The following is a 25,789-nucleotide window of genomic DNA, read 5'->3' as shown; positions in this document are numbered from 1 at the left end:
GGCCAGTCACTGTGGCCTGTCACACACCCCAGCCAGTCACCACCTGTAACACACCCCGGCCAGTCACTGCGGCCTGTTACACACCCTGGCCAGTCACCATCTGTTACACACCCCGGCCAGGAACATGTCCAGAGAGGAAACTGGTGAAAACAAACACCGAAAACAAGAGTGAGTGTAACCTGGTGCCATGTCCAGCGTCATCTTTGTGAATGCGCGCACGTCCACACAGTGCTCTATGTCGGGAAGGGGCAAGGACACGCTGGACGTTACGCAGCAGCACAGGTGACGGGCGTGAATGTAGCGCAGCCACCAAGAGATTCTCCGCTTGGTGTGCTGTGTTCACAGCAGCCGCCGTGACAGTCCACCTTCTACTGCCGCGGGTCCTCAAAGGCCCCTGGAGCAGCACTGCTGCCGCTCTCTTTTCCGGGAGCCCCTCGTTACAGCAGCACACCACCTCGAATGATAGTAACTACAACTGATTTGGAAAAGTGAGAAGCAAGCTTTATAAAAATGTACGATTCTGGCCGGGCACAGCAGCTCGCACCTATAATTCCAGCACTTTGGGAGGCCGAGACGGATTACCTGATGTCAGGAGTTTGAGGCCAGCCAGGCCAACACGGTGAAACCCCGTCTGTACTTAAAAAAAATGAAAACAAAACGAAAGTTAGCTGGGCATGGTGGTGGGCACCTGTAATCCCAGCTACTCGGGAGGCAGAGGTTGCAGTGAGCCAAGGTCACACCATTGCACTCCAGCTTGGGCAACAGACAGAGACTCCATCTCAAAAAAAAAAATATGTGTGTGTGTGTGTGTGTGTGTGTGTGTGTGTGTGTGTGTGTGAGAGAGAGAGAGAGAGATTCTACCAGCTATGCCTTTGCACCAGGGAAAAGTTATAAGAAAATACAGTTTAAAAAAAAAGCTAGGCTGGACATGGTGGCTCATGCCTGTAATCCTAGCACTTTGGAAGGTTGAGGCAGGCGGATCACCTGAGGTCAGGAGTTTGAGACCAGCCTGACCAACATGGTGAAACCCCCTCTCTATTTACTGGGGAAAAAAAAAAAAGGCTAAAGATGCTCCTTCTTTAGATGTTCAGGACAGAAGACTTTGTCTTGATGTGGTTGTTGTAAAATTCTGGTACTTGAATGATGAGATACTTTTAGTTTGGTGATGAAGACATACATTTGGACACTGTTAGCCAAAAGAATTATGATCATGCCTACAATCACATATAAATATAGTATATGTAAAACATTATATATACACACCACACTGCACTCTATCCAGGCAAAATATGCCTCTGTAGAGAGGTCATTAAGCTTATTAAATATGCATTTTTCTATCAAGTTATTGCAAGCAAAATATAAGCTATTGTTCCACATAGATTTCCAAAGCTGCTCAATAGTTCAGTGGACATCAGGCTGCAAATAATAAAGAGGATCACGAACGTTTGCTCCATGGTATCTCCCCAATTTTACTTTCTGTGGCAATGATCAGTTACAAGCTGTCGTGTCTGCACTTTTTAGTTGAAGCTAACATTACAACTGAACCCACCTGTCCGGGGTGCCTATATGGTGTTTCATAGTACCTTGGCTGGACACAGCTCTTAGCCTATTTATGTACTTTCCAAATGACCATTGGAAATACGTGTCCCAGGAAAGCCCATGAGATTTCTTGATTGTGCATCTCCCCTACTCTAAAGTTACCACATGTGCAAACAGAGCTTGGGTTGTGTATTTAATAGAGCTTAATATGCCTGCTTTTGTTATTTTTGTCCTAGAATATGATGTTCAAGGTACAGGTCTTCATCTTCCCTAGTACTATCTATCTATCTATCTATCTATCTATCTGGCTATCTATCAATCATTTATCTACTTGTCTTTCTATCTACCTATCTATATATCTAACTCTCTGTCTACCTATTGATCTTACTATCTATCTACCTATCTATTCTATCTGTCCATCTATCTATCATCTATCTGCCTGTCTACCAACCCATCTACCTACCTACCTGTCATCTATCTATATTTCTACCTACCTATCTACATACCTATGATTTATCTACCTGTCTATCTACCTATCTATATATCTGACTATCCAACTTTCCATCTGTCTGTTCATCTATCTACCTGTCTGTCTGTGTATCAATCTATCTAGCTATGATTTATCTACTTGTCTGTGTATCTGTCTATATACCCATCTATACATCTGACTCTCTGTTTATCTACCTATTGATCTATCTTACTATCTATCTATCTATCTATCTGCCCGTTTATCTACCAACCCATCTACCTACCTACCTGTCATTTACCTACTTACCTATCTATGATTTATCTACCTATCTATATATCTGACTATCCATCTTTCTGTTTATCTACCTATCTATCTTACTACCTGTCTGTCCATCTGTCTATCTATCCTATCTACTCATCTACCTACCTACCTATTATCTATCTATCATCTATCTTCCTCCTCCTCCTCATCATCATTATAATCTATCTTCTTTCTAAACTCAATTGACAAGAGATATAAGAGTTTCTTGTGACAGCCAACACTGGTTTTGGGCAGGCAATTCTCACACAGTAATCTAGTGAAAAGCAAAAAAAAAAAAAAATCCATATGTTTCAAGTGAAAGTGGAGTAGAATCTTACAGAAAAGCTGTCTCAAGGACAAGTTCAAAATATCCATTGTGCTTCCTCCTTTCAGAGTCTGTGTTCTCTAGGGCAGCATCTCCGTCCCATCTCTCCACAGCCTGTGGCTCTGTGCGAGCAGAAAGGGATCCCCAGGGCCCTGAGGATGCCTCCCGTGGCTGGGCCAGTGGTTGTGCCCACTCCAGTTTCTAACCAGAGGTGTATGGCAGAGCGTGGGGTGCACAGAGGTGCAGTGATGGGCAGCCCTTCCTACCTCCCTGGCACCAGCTTCTGAGATGGAGGTCGCTGAGCATTCACTTCTCTCTGCTGATTCCTCAGAAGCCTCCCAGTCTCCAGGGAGCACGGGAGAAAAATCGTCCTGTAATGCACATCTGGCACACAGTAGGTCCTCAGTGCGTTATTTATTTGTTTTTGTTTTAATGATCACATCCCTCATTCAGGGTGAATGATGAGTTGTTTTGCTGAAAAGGCTCCAACTCGTTTCCAGCCAGGCCCCACGTGAGGAGTGTCTGACGAGGCAGGGGGAAGCTCACATGTGCCCGGATGCTTTCCTCGTCACCCGGTGGATAGTGCATGCGTTTCTGCTGGAATGTCTTCAAATGCAGCCACGCCTGGTCTCTGCACTTGTGGCTAAGATCTGAGCTGCAGAATTTTCTCTTTTTCTGTTTTAGAGAAACACAATATTGCTTCTTTCATGTCTGTGCAGAAAGCTCGCCGAGGGAGCCGGAGGAAGAGGAGGTGGCTGCTACAGATGAAGGGGGTCGCTTTATCACTTCAGGTCTTACGTGACTTATTTGTCAAACAAAGGGGCTCAGATATTTTCCAGAATTGGGGGCCCTTGAAGAGGTGCCTCAGGGGCCTCTGGGCAAGTCAGCCAGGGCTCCAGGACCTGCTGCCCTCCGTCAGAGACACCCTGTGCCACCTGCTTTCCACATTGGCGCTCCTGGCTCCACAGGGCTGGTACCTGTGAGAGGTGGGGGCGCAGCCAGCCCACCCGACTGCAGGGGGCCCTTATTCTAGGATTCTATGGTGTTTCCTTCAACAGCTCTCATTGCAAGGGGGTTCCTCATGTATTTTATTTGGAAATAGATCAGTCTCATAAATTATAAAACATCAGACACAAAGAGATGAGTAAGAATTGGTGGGGAGTGTGACTCCCTCTGGGGATGTCAGCTTCTTGGTGTTTGATGAATGCTAATAGAGTGCATGACGACATCAACAATCAATTGGTGTCATATCATCTTATAGCTGTAAAAAGCCTAAAACAAAACCTAACACAAAAAGGCCGGACGCTGTAACAAGGTGGAGAGTCGTAAAATCTATGCAGAGGTGCTCTTTCCAATGATGCTCCTGGGCTTCCTGCTCCACATGCCTTAAGATAAAGCCAGGAACGAACATCTGCTCCTTAGAAGACGAAACTCAGACCGCCTGGATCTGAAGGTCCCTCCTGGAGAGTGGGGACAGGCCTGTGACCTTGGGGGTCAAAATCCAGCACCTGGTACATCTGGGCACTCAGGGAAGCATCTGATGGGCGGGCATGGATTTGTGGGTTTCTGGACACGGGACGTCTTCTCAAGCGTCTGTGCCTTCACGCGAGTTCCTCCCCGAGCCTGGAATCCCTCCTCCCAGCCAACGCTGCAGCTCCTCCAAATGTCAGTGGGAGGGGCTCCTCCCTTGGGAAGCCTCTGGCCACCTGCAGAGAATGGAGCCATGCCCCCGCTCCTTCCCTCTGCTCCTCATGCACCTCCTTTATGGCTCTCAGAGCACCATGACACATTTGCGCTCACTTAGAGAGCCTGCACATTCTTTGAAACAGCTCTCTTCCCACATGGGACACGGTCCTCTGTCCACAATGCAGCCACACATGGTGTGGAGGCCAGGAATATGAGGATATAATCAAGAGGGCTTCCATGAAGGCAAAGTTGTCATATCTTATTAATTATACATCTAGACAGAACAAGGCCTAGTGCTATCCATTTGCATGTAGCAAATGATCTTATTTATATATTTTCAGTCATTTGCCCTATTATTTATTGCCTTTTTATTTCATAGGTAGCAACATTTTCCAGCAAGCATTTAAAGACTGGCCCCTGTGAGCTGCATTGTGAGACGCGGCATATGGGAGATGAAGGCTCAGAGGATGCATCTGTCTTCTGAGGAGCTGGTGCAATCTACCTGGGAAGAGCCTGTCCACACAGGCAGAAACTGCACAGCAGCAAAAGGCTGCACACCAGGCAGTGCCTCACCAGCATCTGTAAAGACAAACCCAGTCCTGGGCTTTACATGCAGAAAGGAGTCTGGCCTTTGAGAAAAAGTCATGATGATTCCTTGTGGAAAGTAAAACATCACATGGCAACTGAAGAATGCAGAATGTGGACTAGACCTGGAAGAATCCAGTGTTCATCTGTGCTTTACCCATGTGAAAATACCACGGACGGGGCAGGGGGCACTGATGGGCCTCAGCCCAGGCCCTACATCTAGCTAGAGCCAAAGCTGGGGCTAAATAAAAGTATTCTAACTTCCACTTTCCAAAATGTTGCCAAATTTGAAATCTTTGTGTCCAAGCCATTTTTTAAATTAAGGTCAATCTGCTTAGTGTAATGCATTTATAAGTGGCATGAAAGAAAACAAGACTGATGTTGCCAACATTCTATTTGCCATCCCAAACTCAAGTTTCAGCCACATTAGCAGAGGTTGCTCAGGAAAACCTCGCATGAGCTCAGGAGGCTCCTCCCAGGTGCTCATGTCTCTGCGGCTCCTCCCACAATGGACCTGCCTCCCTGGACCCTCCTGTTCATGTCACCTGTGGCTCAGGAGGTTTCTCCTGGGTGCTCAGGTCCCTGGGGCTTCTCTAGCAAACACTCACCTCCCTGCACCCTCCTGTGCATGTCCCTGGACTTCTAGGAGGCAGGGGTGGTGTCTAAACTGGCAGCACCTGTGCCTGACTGTGCCTACGACGTGTGCACTGGGCCTCTGCCATCGGGCTTGGTGCACCCACACTGGCTGGTTAGAGGCAGGCAGAAAAAATGAAAGGACTCCCAGGCTCTTGTTACACAAACTCCCAACAGCCACTTTGGGCCTAAATTTCTATGATTTTGTAATTGAAAGGCACGTTTATACAATGATCTGGACCTAGAACTTGAGTACACGGAGACCTCAGAGACTCGGTTCCAGACACTGCAATCAAGTGAACGCTCCAATAAAGCGACGCACACATGTGTTCTGGTTTCCCAGTGCATTACAAGAGAAGCTGAGTAACGGGTACAAACATACAGTCTGACAGAACAAATACGAACAAGGCTAGATGGATCAGTAGGGTGGCTGTAGTTTACAATAATGTATTGTGTATTTCAAAAAAACTAGAAGAGAATAATTTGGATGTTTCTAGCATAAAGAAAAGATAAATATTTAATGTGATGGATATCCCACATACACTGATTTGATTTCCACAAATTACATGATATACTAACTTATCACAGGTACTCTGAAACTACTGGCATCTTACACATCAGTAAGATATGAATTGCATATTGTCCATCATCTTCTGTTGATTTTTAAGATAGAAGGTTGCATCATACTAATACTTTGCATGCATTTTTCTATGGCGAGGATGTTAATCTAAAGTAGCCTCTGTCTATCACTAGTGGCTGTACAGTTCCTAACCCCAGGGAGACACCAAAATCAATTGTTGAGTAGATTTTTAAATAAATACATACCTATTTGACAAAAAGTTACGGAATATTAAATATGCAATAGTGTTATGTCTAAAAATGAATGTATATACCCGAATTTAAAAATATTCTCTTGCTAAAAAAGTGCAAATGATCACCCGAGCCTTCAGGGAGTCCTAACCTTTTTGCTGGCTGAGGGTCTCGCCTTGATGCCAGCGGCTGGTGACTGATCTGGGTGGTGGCGTGAAGCTTGGGGTGGCTGTGGAAATGTCTTAAAATAAGACAAGGAAGTTTCTCACATCGACTGAGACTTCCTTTCAAGAGAGATTTCTCTGCAGCACATGGTGCTATTTGATAACATTTTACCCACAGTAGAACTTATTTCAAAATTGGAGTCCGTCCTCTCAAATCCTGCCATTGCTTTATCACCTAAGTGTACGGAATATTCTAAACCCCATGTTGTCATTTCAACAGTGTTCACAGCATCTTCACCAGAGCAGATTCCGTCTCAAGAAACCACACGCTTCACTTATCCCTAAGAAGCATCTCCTCATCCATTTGGGTTTGATCCTGAGATTGCAGCAATTCTGTCCCATCTTCAGGCTCCACTTCTAATGCTAGTTCTTTTTCTGTTTCTACCACATCTGCAGTGACTTCCTCCGCTGAAGTCTTGAACCCCTCAAAGTCGTCCATGAGGGTTGGAATCAGTGTATTTCAAATTCCTGTTAATGTTGACATTCTGACTTCCTCCCATCAATCATGAATGTTCTTAATGGCAACTGGAATGGCGAATCCTTCCCAGAATGTTTTCAATTTACTATGCCCATATCCATCAGAGGAATCACTGTCTATGGCAGTTGTGGCCTCATGAAATATATTTCTTAAATAATGAGACTTGAAAATTACTTCTTGACCCATGGGCTGCAGAATGGATTTTGTGTCTGCAGGCATAAAGCCAGCATTCACTTCCTCATGTATCTTCATCAGCATTCCTGAGTGACCAGGTGCTTTGCCTATGAGCAGTAAAAAAAAAAAAAAGAGAGAAATATATTTTTCCCCCCTTGGGCAGTAGGTCTCAACAGTGGGCTTAAAATAGTTACTAAACCATGCTGTAAACAGATGTGCTGTCATCCAGGGCTTTGTTGTTTTATTTATAAAGCACAGGCAGAGTAGAGTTAGCATAATTCTTAAGAGCCTTAGAATTTTCAGAATGTAAATGAGCATCAGCTTCAATTTAAAGTCACCAACTCCATTAGCTCAGAGCAAGAGAGTCCACCTGTCCTTTGAAGCTTTGAACCCAGGCACTGACTTCTCCTCTCCAGCTATGAAAGTCCTAGATGGCCTCTTCTTCCAACAGAAGGCCGTTTTGTCCACATTGAAAATCTGCTGTTTAGTGTAGCTGCCCTCATTAATGATCTTAGCTAGAGGCTCTGGGTGACTTACCGCAGATTCTCCATCAGCACTTGCTAGTTCACCTTGTGCTTTTAAGTTATGGAGACAGATTCTTTCCTTAAACTTCATGACCCAACCTCTGCTAGCTTTACCCTGTTCTTCAGCGGCTTCCTCACCTCCCTTCCAAGACTGAAGAGAGTTCGAATCTTGTTCTGGATGGCCTTTGGCTTAAGAGAACGCTGTGGCTGGTTTATCTTCCACCAGACGACTCCAACTTTCTTGGCAATAAGGCTGCCTCACTTTCTTAGCATTTGTGTCTTCACTAAAGTAGCAATTTAATTTCCTTTAAGGACCTTCCCTTTGCGTTCACAAGTTGGCTGTGTGGCACAAATGGACTCGCTTTTGTCCTGTCTTGGCTTGTGGCACGCCTTCCTGTCTGCGCCTAAGCATTTCCAGCTTTTGATTTAAAGTAAGAGACGTGTGCCTCTTCTTTCCACCTGAACACTCAGAGGCCGTTGTGGAGTTGGTAATTGGCATGATTTCCATATGACTGTGTCTCAGGGAACAGGAAGTCCTGAGAAGTGGGAAGGGGTGGTGGCCTGGCCGGCTGGCAGAGCAATCAGAACACACAGCTTTTACGGATTAAGTGGACTGCCTCACACAGGCCGCGGTGTCCGGTGCCCCAGACAATCATGGTAGTTACATCAAAGGCTACTGATCACAGGCCGCCATCACAGACACGACAATAATGAAACTGTCTGAAATACTGCGAGAATTATTGAAACGTGGTGCAGAGACACTGAGTGCGCACGTGTGGTTAGAAAAACGGCGCTGCTGGACTCCATGGTCAGCGTCCACAAACCTTCAGTTTGCACAAATCAGGCAAACGTCCACGAAGCAGGCTGCAGTAAAGTGGGTGTCCCGCTAATGGCAAAAGTTGCTCTAAGAAAATGCCTCCAAAATAACTTGAATTATTTTTATTTTTTCCTCCAGAGTAAAACAAGGGTAAAATTTTCTACTTTAAAAAAAAATCTTCAGGGCAGGGATGGGGGGTTGGGAAGGTGGGGAGAGATAGCATGGGGAGAAATGCCAGATGTAGGTGAAGGGGAAGAAGGCAGCAAATCACACTGCCATGCGTGTACCTATGCAACAATCTTGCATGTTCTTCACATGTACCCCCAAACCTAAAATGCAATAAAAAAAAGAAAAAAAATCTTAACTAGATTTATTTTGTGTTATTATACATTTTTTGATGATATTAAAAAAAATAGACTGCATTAAGAACTTAAGAATAATAGAAAATTTCAGGGCTTTGGGTACAAAGGCTGACCCACAGAGCCCTCCCTCTCTCCAGGCTGCATGTTTCCCTGTCATGCAACACTCAATAAACAGGTGTCCGTGCTCCCCAAAAGGCTTCCTGGAGGCAGGTCTGAGGTGCCTGGGACAAGGCCCCTGGGGCAAGGCCCTTGGAGTCCCAGGCAGGGAAGACTGACAGTGTGGGCACAGGGAATCGCCATAAGCAGTGTTGCTGAGCAATCCTTCCTGTTCTAGGACACCGATTCTCCATTTATCTGGGTGAAAATGGCTGTGACAGCTCTCAAATCATCAGCACCCAGAAAATTACATTCACCAGAATATTCTAATCGCCGGCAGCACTGCTATGCAAAGAGCTGGGGACTGTTTCCAAGACCCGGTGATCAGGCAGGGAAGAGGAGGACCCAGGCACTCTGTGACTTGCAGAGGATGAGCTCTTTGCTGGGAAGGACCTGGAGTTTATTGGGGATGGGGGAGGCTGGGCAGAGAAGGGTCCCATTGCCCCTGCACTGGTGCGGCCCTTTTTCACACGTGGGAAGCCAGGGAAGGCCATCCGTCTGACTTGTGGCATCATAGCTGGTGACTGGACAGAAGAAGCCCCCGCCATCACCCCGATGTTAAACCAGAGGCCTCAGGAATGTGTGTGGGCACCACCTGCCGATTCAGGATTCAGGAGAGCTGGCAGGGGACACGCAGATGCCCAGAGCTTACGGCTGCTTTTCAGTGGCCCCGTCTGGGCAGCAAGCAAGGGACTCAGGGAAAGGCTTTGTCGGACCTGCAGAGCATCTGCTCACAGACTCGAGGCCGCCCAGGCCCCATGTGAGATAGTTACGTGCCTGGCAGCCCCACAAGGGTACCAGGACTGCCTGCTTCACTATGCCCTGGGACCTGCACTATGGCTCTGCCTGCTGGCTCTGGGGCCTAGCCACTCAGCTCCCCTTGCAGGCTCCTGTGCTGGGATCAGGAGGCCCTGACACCTCTGGAGGGGCACGAGGTCAGTGCTTTCTACGTTCTCCTGGCAGGAAGCATCACTTCTGCTGGGGGCCTGTTCCTTTATTCAGCTGTAGCAGAAACCACTGCCAGGATCAGCCTGGGAGGCAAAGCCTCCTCTAACACCAAGTGAGCGAGCTCATCCCCAGGAAGGAACGGGTGCTGCTTGACTAGCTCGCCACTCTTTCTTCTAGAATTTTCTAGCAAAGGCACTGTTAAACAACATGATCACTCCTTTAAAAATGATCCTTTTAAAAAAAGACAATTCTGTTTTTGAATAAGAAGTAAGCAATTTGAAAATCGTTATATTTCCTATGATCTACGGTAGGATAACAGGACAGTCCTTTGATTCTGCTGGTGGAGGTGTAAACAGGTCTGACCTTACCTGAGAGAGGCTCTCCTGGAAAGAGACCCCTCCCTGCCCTCCCCTCCCTCACCCCAGCGATTCTCCTCCTGGTAATCCATCCCAGGGAAGAAAAAAGATACACAAACATTGTCTGCAGAGATACTTTTCCCACTTTATGCACAATATGGAGACGTTTTATGAAAGCTAAATAAATTTGAACAATAAAAGAATTGCATAAATAACATTTCAGCCCCAGGATGAAAGCTAGCCACGAAAATGAAAACATTTCATGGCTATTAGGAAATAAGCTCATGTTATAATTAATGTTAAGTGAAAAAAAGAAATACAAAATTACATCAATCATATGAGACTAATTCAGAAAAAAAGCAAAACTGTCTTCAAAAATCAAAGGAAAAATGTAGCAGTGGTAACCCATGCCTTGGCCAGATGTTACACTGTGACTTTGAAACAATAGATATAACTTGTTTTCTTCACCTGGCAGCTAGATATGCTGGTAGTGGGAGGCAATGACCACCAGTAGCTTTTTCTTTTTTAAATTTCAGCAGTTTTTGGGGTACAAGTGGTTTTTGGTTACATGGAGGAATTGACAGGATAGGTCATAACAGCCTGCCATTCGCACTGTGGGGTCCTTCACCATTTCATTTTTAGTCCTTACTTAAGAAAATAAGCATTTTCCTCTCTTTAATCTGCACAGCCTTCGAGCTAACGTATTTCCTTTGGTTTCGTTGCCAATACAATCCTCTGGGAGAGTCAGTGAAGAACATTTAAGAAGCAAACTCCTTTTTAGCTTTTCGGTTCTAACATGTTTCAAATGTTGAAAAGCCCGTGGTTGGTGCCCTGTCCCCTGTGAGGCCTGCGCTGTGAGTGGGGCTGCATCCCCAGGGCAGTGCCCACCTGGCCTGTCTGGCCTTCACGGTTCCCTGCATCTGGGGATGTGCCCAGATGTGTCCTCTGGGAGACGGCCGGGGTGAACTCGTGCTAACGGGCCCTGACTCAGTGGTTCAGCCCCAGGAATCTCCTCTGCGGGGCCTTCACCACATCCCCCTTTCCTCATTTATTAGAAATCAATTTGGGTTAATTTAAGAAGCTTCTCTGCCAAGACCGTAGCGGCCTCAGGGAAAATTCAGTTCATTAGTCACTCAAAGCAGGTGCACTTTATCCTAAGAATCCGATGAGCGCTTTCTGTGCAGCTGCAGCAGGGACATGAGGTCTGATTGGAGCTGGAGGAAGGAAAGGTCTTTCCGGGTGGAAGAGGACAGGGTTGCAAGGCGCTGTGGCCAAAGCGGGGGTGTTTCACTGTAGCTGGCGGGATGGGGTGCAGCGAGGCCACCGGCCCCGGGAACAGCGTGGTCCTTGTAGGGTGTCGCTGTTGTTACTACCAGGATTAGGAGGCAGCAGAAGGGCCTCGTGCGGGGAAGGGACGGAGCCTACACTCCACTCTCCCGATGCGTCCTGCTGGCTGTGTGTCCTCAGCGAGCCTGGGAGGAGAGGGGCTTCCCCAGGCCCTGCATGGCTCTCTGCTCATTGCGCCCCAGGAGGGGAGGAGGGGGCAGGAAAGAGGAAAGGCCGGAGATCTGCATTCCTGGACACAGTCACCTCCACCCACCCGGCAAGGAAGCTGTGTCTGGGGTGCTCAGGAAGGCCGGAAGCGGGGTACACAGCTGAACCCTCCTGCCCTCAGATCTCAGCCCCGCTGAGGTCGCCTGAAGCTCTGGACCCCCGGCCCTCCCGATGATAAATGCAGCCATTAGGATTCACTACCTTCTGCCCTCTCCATGCACCCGCTTCCCTCCCCGGCTCCCCAGAGAGCACCCGCAGTTCATTCAGAAGCACAAGAGGCTGCGGGGTTGGTCGAGGGAACAGCGAAATGATACAGGCATTGTCGAATTGCTATGCATTATTTATGAATAAAATTTCTTCCAAGATGTTCACTTTCCCCTACTCTCCTCCCTAGAGTTTCAGGAAATGCATCCACTTGTAGAGAAAGCTTGTCTCTGGCTACGTCAAATAGCGCATTAGATAATATTCATGGCCCTGCAGTGTGGCTACTGAATTACAAGGAATGGATCTTTGAAAACCTGTCACATGATGTAGGGGAGCTCAGTTTCCCTCGGCAGGAGATGGAGGGTGCCTTTACCCTAATGATGCCTCCAGAGGCTTGTGAAGGCTCCAGTCCGCCCGGCCCCTGGGCAGTCCTTTCTGAATTAGGATAAGCGAGAGCCCTAGGGTCCTGCAGGGTCTCTGGGTCGCGTCCGGATTCCCTTCCAGCTGAGCTGCTTTTGCTGTTGGCTACTCATAGGCTTTCGTTAGGCAGAGGCTGCAGGGCACACACACTAGGCGGCCACAGTGCCTCGCCCACTCTGACCCTGTCCCGTCCATCAGGGACATGTGGACGGCAGGTGGGTAGGGGGGTGGCCCTCAGCAACCCAGAGCCTCTGGGCCTCTCCCATGGGTGCAGCAGAGGCCTGGCCCCCGAGGTGCTTCTGGGTCACCCCAAAACAGGTCAGGCTGAGTCCAGAGAAGCTGCTCCTCAGTCCTGACCCCATTCCACAGCAGCTGTCCCTTCCTTCCTTAGAAAATAGCCAGCTGCACTGTTCTTAAACACTGCGTTGCCTGCCAGCTACATGCATCCATGGTAGGAACAGAAGTGAACCAGAAGTCCCTGGTTAGAAATCACCTCCAGCACCGCTGGCCTTGTCTTTCCCACTCTGTGACGGCACTGAAAGTGAAGCAGGACTCCAGTGACGCTGGGCACTGGCAGGGGATGGGGCGGGCAGGCGCGAGGAGCTGTGGGGAGTCCCCACCACCCTTATGCGGACTCATGGTCTGTGAGCAGCAGGCAGAGTGTGCGCTGGTCTTCGGGTTTGTCTATGCCGCTGGCTCTGTGTGTGAGTTGTTCACCCAGAGTGCGTGCTGGTCTTTGGGCTTGTCTATGCTGCTGCCTGTGTGTGGGTTGCTCATGCAGGAGAAATTCCTCTTGTTCCCATTATCTAAAGATGCTGTCTCATTAGGAGTCCTGGCCGGTGTGTTGGCCACGATTCTCAAACTCAGGAAGTATCAGAATCAACCCTCTGGAGGATGGCTAAAACACAGATTGCCAGTCCCGTCCTCAGCTTCTAACTTAGCTGGTCTTTCTAGCAAGGTCCCAGGTGCCACTGATGTTCTGGATTAGGGAACTCGCTTTGGGAACCCTGGCTCTCGGAAGGTGGCCCTGCCTTCCTCTCTGGAGGGGTCTCCGTGGTTCTGAGGATGTCCACTTTTCTTGTCCATGGCACTTGGGATTGGCTGTGGGATTCTGGTTCTTGGTGTCTCTAAAAATCTCTACAAGGCTTCTAGAGAGGCCTTCCTGCAGCCCCCTCGACACTGAGGGCAGCTGTCCAGCCAGGAGTGGCCACAGCCTTCTCCCAGGACAGAGGTCGAATGCAGCAGGAGGTGCAGGAGGATGGAGCGAAGCCCTGAGTTAGGTCATCCTGGGCACTTCCCCTCAATGCCCAGTTCTGGAAAGACAATGATTCCATGTTGTTTTCACCAGTGTGAGGTGGGTTTCCAGGTACTGTAGCTGGCAACTTCCTAAGTCACACAGAATCTTTCAGATGAAAACACTAGCATGAAATATATTTCCTTTTACCAAACATCAAAAATACGCCATAAGCCCAGCACTCTGAGAGGTTGGGGGGGGGGATCACTTGAGCCCAGGAGTTCCAGGCTGCAGTGAGCTATGAACAGGCCACTTCACTCCGGCCCAGGGGACAGCCCGGGGGACAGCGTGAGACTCTGTCCCTTTAAAAAAAATTAAAAACACGCTCTAAGATGCATTACATGCTTTGCATGCATTAAATCCACGGAATTAATCATGCTGCATTCACTACACTACTCAGGCCATGCCCTGAGGTGTGTCTGCTGGGGCTGACACTATAGACAGGCACCAGGCAAACTTCCTGCTTAGGATGATGGCCAGGGGTTCATTTTGTAAATAGAGGACTCATTGTGACAACAAAGGCTGACTGCTACCACCATCTAAAAGACAAGCCCTTGGTCCACGCACAGTGGCTCATGCCTATAATCCCAGCACTTTGGGAGGCCAATGCAGGCAGACCACCTGAGATCAGGAGTTCGAGACCAATCTGGCCAACATGGTAAAACCTTGTCTTTACTAAAACTACAAAAATTAGCTGGGCATGCTGGTGGGTGCCTGTAGTCCCAGCTACTCAGGAGGTTAAGGCAGGAGAATCACTTGAAACTGGGAGGCGGAGACTGCAGGGAGAGGAGATGGCTCCACTGCACTCCAGCCCGGGCGACAGAGCCAGACTCCATCTCAAAAAAACAAACAAAACAAAACGAAAGAGAGAAGGCCTGAAACTTGGGTCTGCAAATCCTACAGGCACAAATCCTACAGGCACTCAGGCCTCTGAGCTATGGCAAGCCTGGACGTCACCTGCTTCATTCTCTTCTTCACCCAGGTAAGCCCCCAACCTCAGAATGTCCACTCCATGTGCAACTGTGCCATGTTGTCAAACTCATGTTAAAATATGCATGCCCTAACTTCTGATTTATAATATCGTTGACAAATCGTAAAAGGACGGGCGTGCCTAAAGCTTACGGGTCGGTGAGGTGTACACAGTGATGTCTCACGCAGAATGAAGAGAGCTATTTATTGTCATGGATTCGCGGAGGGAAGAAGAGACAGCCTGGTTTGGAGGCTGCGTGCACAGAATTTTTCATACACGTCCCACAGAGCACCCCACCGTACAGCAGCCGCACTGTAATTAGAGCGTCCGTAGACACTGCCGTGCATTCCACGCACCCAAGTGGATCTTCATTTTTCACATGCAGGGCCTTACTAATTAAAATCAGCTTTGCAATTAAATGTGGAAAATTGTGTTAAACTTTCAAGCGTGGCTAGAAAAAAATGCAATTATTTTTAGGATATTTTATTTTAATGCAAATGAAATTTCTATCTATGTGAAACTGGTAAAGGGGACATAGGGGATTCCTATTTCTCTCTGTGTCTTCCTCTGTTTCTTCTTTTTAAATTTATATTTGGATTATAGATGCTCCTCTCAGTTGCAAGTTGCAACGCTCCACTATCTCTCAGCCAGCACCTGGCTCTGTTCCAGGGCTTTTAGTGAGTGCTCTCTGTCAAGCCATGAATAATACAGGCCCCAGGCTGTTGGCAGACTCCAAATGAGGCGTGCATACATCAGGAAGCAAGCCCTCGACTTGAGCTCCAGAACAGGCCCCTGTGAAGACAGGCAATTATTCACCATGCTGTGCTACAGCACTCGACTGGCAGGCGGGAGGCAGGCAGAATGCAGAGGGCCTGAGTGAGGGCGTGCACGCCAAGCCAGACGGACCCCAGTCAGGTTCTCATGACAAAGAAAAGCCATCGCTTGAAGATTTTAAAGTGTCAAGTCAAATGATTTGACTCAGTGTACCCAGCATTGGGAAGGACAGAACAGCATCCCAATAGCTGTCACCTAACTTTCGGGTGTTTGTTGAGCGTGCAGAGGCTCTGATGCTGCACTGCAGGGTCAGTGTTTCCTCAGAACCCTAAGCTCAACAAACAAATAATGGAAACAGTCCAGTGAAGCCTAAAGGGGAATAAAACCCATTAAATTACAGAAATAAATCCAGCGGGCCACAAAATAGACACGTGAAGAACGAGGCATTCCTAGGAATCTCCTCTCTCCGTCGGGTGCTTTGGCAGCTCATACAAAAATCACCATTTGCAAATAAGTGTGTCCAATTCATTCCAAATGTCTTAGCACGCATGTCACTATCACAAGGAAGGCTTTCAAATTTCTGTAATCAGTTAATATTAATCTGTAATAAATATTAACAAATGTTGATTATTCCTATTTCTAATTTTTCTTGGGAAATTTTAGGAAAAGGATTTCAGAACAGCAAGCTGATCATTATCTTGATGATTAAATTTCATTTCCATAGACAATTCCATTCTAAACACCAAGCTGCATTTGTCGTTAATACAATATTTTATATCAACATGGAAAGTCAAAAAAAGAAACAAGAAAAACTATGACTATAAGGCCTTAGAATTCTCATCTTAGTCAAATGTTCAAAAATAGATTGTTGCAGTCATGTTGACGTGGGATATTTTAGCTGGATGCCAGCATCAGTTCATGAAATATCCCGGATGAAGAGCAATGTCTCTTTAGCAGGAATTTGAGCCCCACTGAACAGTCAGCTCCACAGGCAGAGGGGAGGGTGTGCTTTCTTTCAACATGTTTTGCCCTTCCAGGAGATAGCAGGCTTTGGTATGGGGGTGTTGCTGGGAAATGCTGAGGCTCCCAGCCTCGCCCTGTGATACTCCCCTGCTCTGCTGCCTGCATCAAGCTGTGAGCTCAGCAGCAGCAGCTGTAGCTCCTGGGCCTCCAGCACTGATGCGGTGAGGCTCAGATCATGCCGTCTGGCAGATTCACTCTACCTGTCTCCACGGGGCCTTCCCTTCCAGCACACTGCTACGAGGGCGAGAGGAGAATCTTCAGCAGCTTCCTCAAGGTCAGGGTTGGTCACTTCCTCCTAGGCCACTTTTTCCTACCACCTAAAACAATAGTGGGAGGTGCGTGGGAACGGCTTCTGTCTTCCATGTTTTAGATGCCTGGAGGCCACGCCAGGCTGACTTGCACCATTGGAAGGTCATAACACAGGAAATTACTCTTCCTTGATCTTAGGACCGAAACTAAACCTGGATGCCTGAGGTTTGCTTTGTGAGCTTGGTGGCTGGATGGCAGGTTTGAGGCACCAGCGCCCCCGGCCACCTCTCAGTGTGGTGTAGGAACACGGAGGCGCTGGGAACGGCTGAACGGACGGAGCCACGTGCATAGCCACCTAACCACAGGCGCAGAAACACAGGCGGCCGTGTGCAGAAAAGACCACATGAGCAGGTTCACTCATGATGTAAGAATTACTTCTAGCCCTGCTTCTAAAGGGCACCGTGTTTTTGTGATATTTATACGCTAATATCATAACATAAAACCTCAGCTGGGGAAAACAAAGGGCAAATTCAGGTGTCTGGCTGATAGTGCTGTTTCTGAAGATAAATATTTGTCATATTTGTTGGCTTCCTAGGAGGCCTGGCCCCAATGACCTGTATCAGGGCCCAAAAATGTTGACTGAGCTTGGATCCCTGTTGGGCGGTGAGTGGAAACTGAAACATTTTTTCTTCAGTGCCAAGGGTGTCTGTGTCTCTGAGGAGCCGACTTGATGCTTTTACCAGATCCTGGAGCCCTGCCATTCGCCTTTCTCACTTGTGCTTGGAAGCCAAGAGACCCAGAACCAAATGTAACACCACATTCAGACCCCCGATGTACCTCCGGCTTTCAGTAGAATTAGGGGTTCCTTTTCCTTATGTTGTTCCAAATACACATTTGATTTAAGGTGTAGTTGTACACAGGCTTATCGGTTATTCCATATTCTTTATAGACTATTAACGCCATTAAATAACTATGGAGATTATCTTTTGTTCAAAGACATGATTTAGAAGTTAATGTAGAACATCCAATAAAATACATATTTTAGCCTAAAAAATGTTAACCAGAGTTTTACATTGTGAATTCCTTCTTTATTTTCTTTCTCAGGTATTAAGTACTGGTTGATTCTCCTCTATTCTCAATTTCTTACAGGCCCACAACCATGCAACCATCACACTAAAAAGAAAGTCCACGCCAGCCGCTTTCAGAGAGACCCAGAATACCACTGAGGCCGCGTGGCCAACCACGCAGACCGCCAGACCCCACAGCTTTCTGAGACCCACATCGGGTCCTGCAGCGGTGGCAGAGATGGGAAAGCACAGCCCCTAGGAACTACCACAGCGTCTGTCCTACAAAGCAACAAAATTGTAAACTACAATTGGGAGAAACGCTTGATTTCCTTAAAAATCTCCTATGCTGAAAAGTAAAATCTATAAGGGAGGCCAGGCACAGTGGCTCACGCCTGTGATCCCACCATTTTGGGAGGCTGAGATCGGTGGATCACTTAAAGGCAGAAGTTTGAGACCAACATGGTGAAACCCTGTCTCTACTGAAAGTACAAAAATGAGCCGGGCATGGTGGCATGCACCTGTGATCCCAGCAGTTTGGGAGGCCAAGGCAGGTGGATCCCTTGAGGCCAGGAGTTCGGGACCATCCTGGCCAACATGGTGAAACACCATCTCTACTAAAAATACAAAAATTAGCTGGGCATGGTGGTGTGCCTCTGTAATCCCAGCTACTTAAGAGACTGAGGCAGGAGAATCGCTTGAATCTGAGAGGCAGAGGTTTCAGTGAGCTGAGATTGTACCACTGCATTCTAGCCTGGGTGACAGAGTGAGACTCCATCTCAAAAACAAAACAAAACTAAACTAAACCAAATCCCAGAATAACCCGCATTGTTTTATCACTTGGTATTCTTTTCCTAAGACAGAAAACTTGATTTTTTACATTGCTGATGCCCCACATGTACGTCAAGTTGTTCCTGGCAAGTTCCAACACATCAGCACCTCAAAGTACTAAAATACCAGCTTTTTACTTGGCTACTGCAGAAGTAATGTCTGAGCAAAATGAACTTGTAGCCTTAACATAAATACATTCACCGGAAAAATGTATTGTTAAAAGATCACAAAATGACACGTAATTTTATCAGAACCACAATTCGGGCTTCTACTCTTTTGTCCTCATTGGAAAAAGCCTGGTGTTCTGTTTCCACCAGGAACCTCACAGCAAGTGCCAGCCTCACAGCCATGATCACAGAGTATGTGCTGGCACATACGGGCAAGAAGAGCTGCGGGAAGGGGTAGGTTTTGGAGTCAGTCAATCTTTCAAACCCAGTACAAAGCAATGCCAGGGCTGGGTGTGGTGGCTCACACCTGTAATCCCAGCACTTTGTGGGGCTGAGGCAGGAGGTCAGGAGTTTGAGACCAGCCTGGCCAATGTGGTGAAACTCCATCTCCACTAAAAATACAAAAATTAGTTGGGTGTGGTGGCAGGTGCCTGTAATCCCAGCTACTCAGGAGGCTGAGGTAGGAGAATCGCTTGAACCCGGAGGCAGAGGTTGCAGTGAGCTGAGATCAGGCCACTGTACTCCAGCCTCTGCAACAGAGCGAGACTCCATCTCAAAAATAAAAAAGAAAATAAAAAGTCAGATATAACCAGAAACTTCCAAATTTAAAATAGAAATAGTCATAGATGTTAATATATCCATGAGTCTTACCCAATACAACAAGGAACACATTTTAAGAAAATTTTATCTTCTAGTTAAAAATGACGGATAATACATAGACACAAAACAGTAAGGTTTAGAAAACCCTCTGTGAGATTCCTCTCAAGAGAATCTTATACAGTTGCAAAACGTTTGAGGTGGTTTTACATAATAAGGTCTGCAACTCTCTTATTTTAGATCAGAGGAAACCAAAGGCGGTAGACTGTAAGGAAATTGTCCAGAGCTCCTGGTCCATTAGTGGTGCAGTGCAAGCCAGCATCTGGGTCAGGTAACTGGGAAATAGTTCTTTTTCAACTATACCACATTAGCTCTTCTAGATAACTATGTGTATTAAAATATTTGGCATTCTAATAATTACATACAACATGAGCCATGGTCAAAACGATGACTTCAGGCCAATCTCCATGATGAACACAGATGCAAAAATCTTCAATAAAATACGGGCAAACTGATTGCAACAGCACATCCAAAAGCGTATCCATCACGATCAAATAGGCTTCATCCCGGGGATGGTTCAGTATACGCAGATCTATTCATATCATGAAAATGGCCGTATTTCCCAAAGTAATTTATAGATTCAACAGTATCCCCATCAAGCTATCAATGACCTTCTTCACAGAACTGGAAAAAACCACCTTAAACTTCATAGGGAACAAAAAGAGAGCCCATATAGCCAAGACAATGCTAAGCAAAAAGAACAAAACTGGAGGCATCATGCTATCTGACTTCAAACTATACTACAAGGCTACAGTAATCAAAACAGCATGGTACTGGTACCAAAACAGATCAGAATAGAGGCCCTGGAGGCAACGCCACACATCTACAACCATCTAACCTTTGACAAACTGAACAAAAACAAGCAATGGGGAAAGGATTCCCTGTTTAATAAACGGTGTTGGGCAAACTGGCTAGCCATGTGCAGAAAGCAGAAACTGGACCCCTTCCTGACATTTAACACCAAAATTAAATCCAGATGGATTAAAGACTTAAACATAAGACCTAACACCACAAAAACCCTACCTAGGCAAAACCATTCAGGACATAGACATAGATGTAGGCAAGGACTTCATGACTAAAATACCAAAAGCATTGGCAAAAAAAAGCCAAAATAGACAAATGGGATCTAATTAAGCTCCAGAGCTTCTGCACAGCAAAAGAAACAATCATTAGCATGAACAAGCAACCAACAGAATGGGAAAAAGTTTTTGCAATCTACCCATCTGACAAGAGGCTAATATCCAGAATCTACAAAGGGCTAATATCCAGAATCTACAAAGAACTAAAACAGCTTTACAAGAATAAAACAACCCCATTCAAAAGTGGGTGAAGGATATGAACAGACACTTTTCAAAAGAAGACATTTATGCGGCCAACAAACATATGAAAAAATGCTCATCATCACTGGCCATTAGAGAAATGCAAATCAAAACCACATTGAGATACCATCTCACACCAGTTAGAATGGCGATCATTAAAAAATCTGGAGACAAAAGGTGGTGGAGAGGATGTGGAGAAATAGGAACACTTTTACACTGTTGGTGGGAGTGTAAATTAGTTCAACCATTGTGGAAGACAGTGTGGCAATTCTTCAAGGACCTAGAAATAGAAATTCCATTTGACCCAGCAATCCCATTACTGGGTATATATCCAAAGGATTATAAATTGTTCTATTATAAGGACGCATGCACACGTATGTTCATTGTGGCACTGTTTACAATAGCAAAGACTTGGAACCAACCCAAATGCCCATCGACGATAGACTGGACAGGGAAAATGTGGCACATATAAACCATGGAATACTATGCAGGCATAAAAAACGATGAGTTCGTGTCCTTTGTAGGGATATGGATGAATCTGAAAACCATCATTCTCAGCAAACTGACACAAGAACAGAAAATCAAACACTGCATGTTCTCACTCATAGGTGGGTGTTGAACAATGAGAACACGTGGACACAGGGAGGGGAGCACTACACACTGGGGTCTGTTGGAGGGGATTATGGGAAGGACAGTGGGTAGTAGGGAGGTTGGGGAGGGATAACATGGGGAGAAATGTCAGACATAGGTGACCGGGGGATGGAAGCAGCAAACCACATTGCCATGTATGTACCTATGCAACAATCCTGCCAGAATTAGTAGAATGCACCTTGGTTAAACATATGAATGTTTGAAATTATTTGGAAATGTCATGGTTTTTCCTGTAAAACTATGGCTATAATATTATATCCAGCTCACACCTAATTAAAACTTTTTATAACTGTACATTTAAAAATAAGTAAAAGGGTATATTTGGATTGCTCATAACAAGCAGGATAAATGCTTGAGGGGATGAAAACCCTACCTTTCATGATGTGATTATTTCACATTGCATACCTGTATCAAAATATTTTATGTACCCCATAAGTATATACACCTACTACGTATACATGAAAATTAGAAAAAAATAAACTTTTAGCCAAATTTAATTTTATAGAACAGTGTGATAAAGTCTGACTAATGAAGAGATGATTGGGGAAAACGAGTTTTCTCATCGGTGACTAACTTCTTTTGAAAACATAAACAATGACATGTTTTAGACTTTTAGATTAAGTGCTGACATACACATTTCTTCATAAAATAATAGTTTAAGTTAACTACTTATTTCAATTACGTAATTCAATAATTTACTATTTTATACAATAACAATCATAATATAATTGACAAAATGTAATAATTGAAATTGCAAAATTATCTGAAAAATAGCCCACAATCCTTTGGTCTGTAACAGAGGAAATCAGACAATTGTTTCATGAGGGACCTCCATTAAACATTCCCTGCTGCCGCAGATGCTAGCATGGGGATTTGGGAGTAGTTTGGAATTTTTCCTTTGATTTTACTAAAGAACGACGAAAATAATTGCTTGATTTCATTCGTAAGTTAATGTTTCACTGAAAAGGAGATGAAACGCAAGGCCATGAGGAGAGGCCACCCAGACGTGTGGCAGAGGCACCTACTTTAGAATCAGCGTTGCAGCTGGGTCTGCTCACTGAGGGTTTGCTAGACTGGAGTCACCTTGGTCTTAAAAGTCAAGCTAAAAGCATATCCTAGCCTGTAAACTCTTTTCCCTCATCATAATTGAAACCTTTCTGTTGAAAGCACATCTTCATGAATAGCATAGGGAAGAAAATGCTTACCAGAAAAACATCAAAAGGACTGATGTGTAACTGACAGTCAGCCATAGGCATATAAGATATAATGCTGCCATGATACATTTTGAGCAATCACCACCTACCCCCTTAGTTTCTAAAGGTCTTCCACACCTATTCCTGCCACAGACCTGATGTGCCGGTATTTCCAAGATCGATGTGATCACTGAAGTCCCAGCCTTGCCAGCTTGATCTGCCCTGACCTTCACCTCTAGATGTAGCCACCCAGATGTAAGAATGGGCTTAGTGTCCCAGGATGAACCCTGTTAAACGGTGGAAGTGGAGTCTACCGACAGGTCAGCAGGTCACGTTTTAATTGACCATTCATTGTGTAGCATCTGCTGCTTCCAGAATGAGGAAGTGCGGAAGGAGAACTGGGGCTCCTTGGTAAGGAGTGGGGAGCTCGTAGGTGGCTGTGTGCTGAGCACCATGTATGCAGGTGGGAAAATTAGGTTGAGGCTGGTCTGAATGTGTGTCACCCTTAGGAGTATCACCTATTCTGCCCACGAGATAGAACAGCTTATGTTTTGAGAACCTTGTCAAGAGACAAAGACCGACTTCCAGTGAGAGAAGAAAGAGAAAGCAGAATGTGCATTGCTTTCCAAGCACACCTGCCCACACATTTCATCATTAAGACTGGGTCCCTAAATAAGTCACTTTAGACAGCACATTGTGGAAAAAAGATGCAGGCATTACCTTCTGTGTCTTGCATATTTGCCACTGACATGACCACTGCCGTCGCAGCCAGGGGTGGGACAGCTGCAACAGGAAAGAATTGATTACACAGTGCTGCAGGCAGGCAGGTGAGATGGAGCGCGTCCGTCGCAGCAAAGAGAAGGAGGGAAGCCCAGACACAGGAGAGAAATCACACAATCCAAAGGAGGGGGAATTTGGGAGGCTTTTTACGAGCTAGTCTCCGGGGAATTAATTTCATCAGTGTAGCAGGGCGTGAGCAAGCTACCGAGGAGCTCAAAAGTGCAGCGTGCCCATTAGAAGGCGTGAGTTTTCCAAACCGCTAATGGGGAGGTGTTTTACCCACATGGCACTAACCTGAACAGCTCTTGGATGGCTGGTTCCACGGGAACTGCAGAGAGATGGAAACAGATAAACATTTACCATCGATCACCAGCGCCCCTCTTCCGCAGAAAATTACCGAAAGGGTGGTGTGAAGTGAATCAAGCCTCAGTTCCACAGGAGGAAGGTGACCCTGAGCCGGCCTCAGGAAGCAGAGAAGCACGGACGTACCTCGAACCCCTTTGGACCGCGTGCGATGCCGCTTCTCCTCAGTGTCCACCTCCATCTGGGGATAGATGAGCAGCCGTCAATGTTCTCATCCTGCCTGCACCAGCCAGCCCCACAGGGACGGCTCGCTCCTGCGGGCATTTTAGTGATGGGGCTTTCATCCTGTTTCACTCCGTGAAGGGAAGCCCTCTCCAAGGGCAGAGGGTGGGTAAGACGAAGGTCAGGCAATCTAAATGAATTGTTCAAACAATTACAAACAGACCTTCATCTTGAAGGGAGCATTTAAGCAAGAGGCCCTTGCCTTCCACAATGGGGCAGATTTTGAGGAATCTTGAAGTGCTATCTAGTTCCTCTCTTTTCAAGGATTTGATGAAACTACTGTGTGTTTCTGAGTTGTGCTTTGTACCAAGAATATAACAGATAGCCAAGAAAGTAAAGATATATACATATATATTTATTTATATATTTTATGTATATGTATAAAACACATTTATATGTATAAACCACATATATTTTATACATATAAACCTTTCAGTTACAAGAAGAATCTAAATATTATATATATGATATGATATATATTATAAACACACACACATATTGTATATATATAAATATATAATATTTAGATTCTTCTTGCAACTGAAAGGTTTAATATGATTAAGCAGTCAAGTACGAGGCGTAGGTATAGTGGAAGGGCGTTACCACCCGGGCTCACTCTTGATGCAGTTTAATTTGTGGGACACAATTGCCCTCCGCATTTATCTAACTTGCCAGGTTTCCTTTGAGGTGTCTAGACCCTCTACTCATAGGAACGGACACACCTTACACTTGGGACATTACAAATGCTTTCATATATTACTTTGTGGGACCTACACAACAATTTTGTAAGGAAAGTATATTTATTATATCTATTTTATACATGAGAAAACTAAAATTCAACCACCTGCATTACCCAAGATGCTTTGAGTAGAAGGTTTTGGAGTAGGACCAAAAATCACGTGTCTGTATATGTTCTCTTTAAGCCTCAGGGGCTTGATGTTTCATGGTGGATATACACGAGTGCATTTGTTCACCACATATTCCCACGGCATGTGAAGAGTTTACACATAGCAAGCTGCAGAGCAGGAGAGCTCTACTCAGGAGACAGGAACTGAGAAGAGATGAGCAGTGGGAGCTGGCCAGAGCCCCGCTGGATGGCCTGCACGCCGGCTGACACTGCACACCAGCCACTTCCTCCACGGTTTACAGGAGGAATGTCAGAATTGAGTGAAGAAGACTTGTTAGATGCCTGTGGCTCTATTCGATGCAGACTCCAGAAAAGAGCAGGGTGGACCTGCCGCTGAAATAAACCACAGGACTAGGGAGGTGCGACTCACCAGACTGCTACAGCACGAAGGGCCCAGAAATCCACATGGACAGAGCCTGATTTAAGGTTGACGTCAACAAACCACGAGCTATTCATGAACACTGTGGCTGAGGATTATGATATCGGGGGTAAAAACATACATGTAATAAAAACACAAGCTCATTGAAGGAGCTAAAAGTCTCTTAATGGGCTATCTCTATGTACAGACATAATGATGTACCAGATTTCACATCAAAACAAGAATTTCAGAAAAGCAGGAGCCAATGGGAAGTGGATGCCAAGGAAGGTTGCTGGGGAAAGTTGTGATCCATGAGGACCGTTTGTTTAGGTGTGAAAGGAAGTAAAAGAGACGGCCTCTATGACTTGTACCTTACCTAGAGGCTTGATACACAGCGACTGAG

General features: G+C 46.0%; 1 protein-coding gene across 23 annotated transcripts in view; it reads right to left on the bottom strand.

Annotated features, from left to right (window-relative positions):
- The window catches only part of MYT1L (myelin transcription factor 1 like), a 525,406-nt gene that overhangs the window by 155,436 nt on the left and 344,181 nt on the right, over positions 1 to 25,789 (bottom strand). For all 23 annotated transcript variants that reach the window (XM_032294258.1, XM_032294269.1, XM_032294279.1 and 20 more), the window contains 3 exons: positions 24,026 to 24,080; positions 23,831 to 23,864; positions 23,477 to 23,539 (listed from right to left, as the gene is read on the bottom strand). In XM_032294258.1, coding sequence (XP_032150149.1) covers positions 23,477 to 23,539; positions 23,831 to 23,864; positions 24,026 to 24,080 — 152 coding nt within the window. The remainder of the gene's footprint in view (positions 1 to 23,476; positions 23,540 to 23,830; positions 23,865 to 24,025; positions 24,081 to 25,789) is intronic.

This window comes from Sapajus apella, unplaced genomic scaffold (assembly GCF_009761245.1).
Source record: "Sapajus apella isolate SASKATOON/1434 unplaced genomic scaffold, GSC_monkey_1.0 scaffold31, whole genome shotgun sequence".
In the NCBI taxonomy this organism is placed as follows: domain Eukaryota; kingdom Metazoa; phylum Chordata; class Mammalia; order Primates; family Cebidae; genus Sapajus; species Sapajus apella.
Note: the sequence above shows the minus strand (reverse complement) of the source record. Positions and strands in the feature narration are given on the sequence as shown.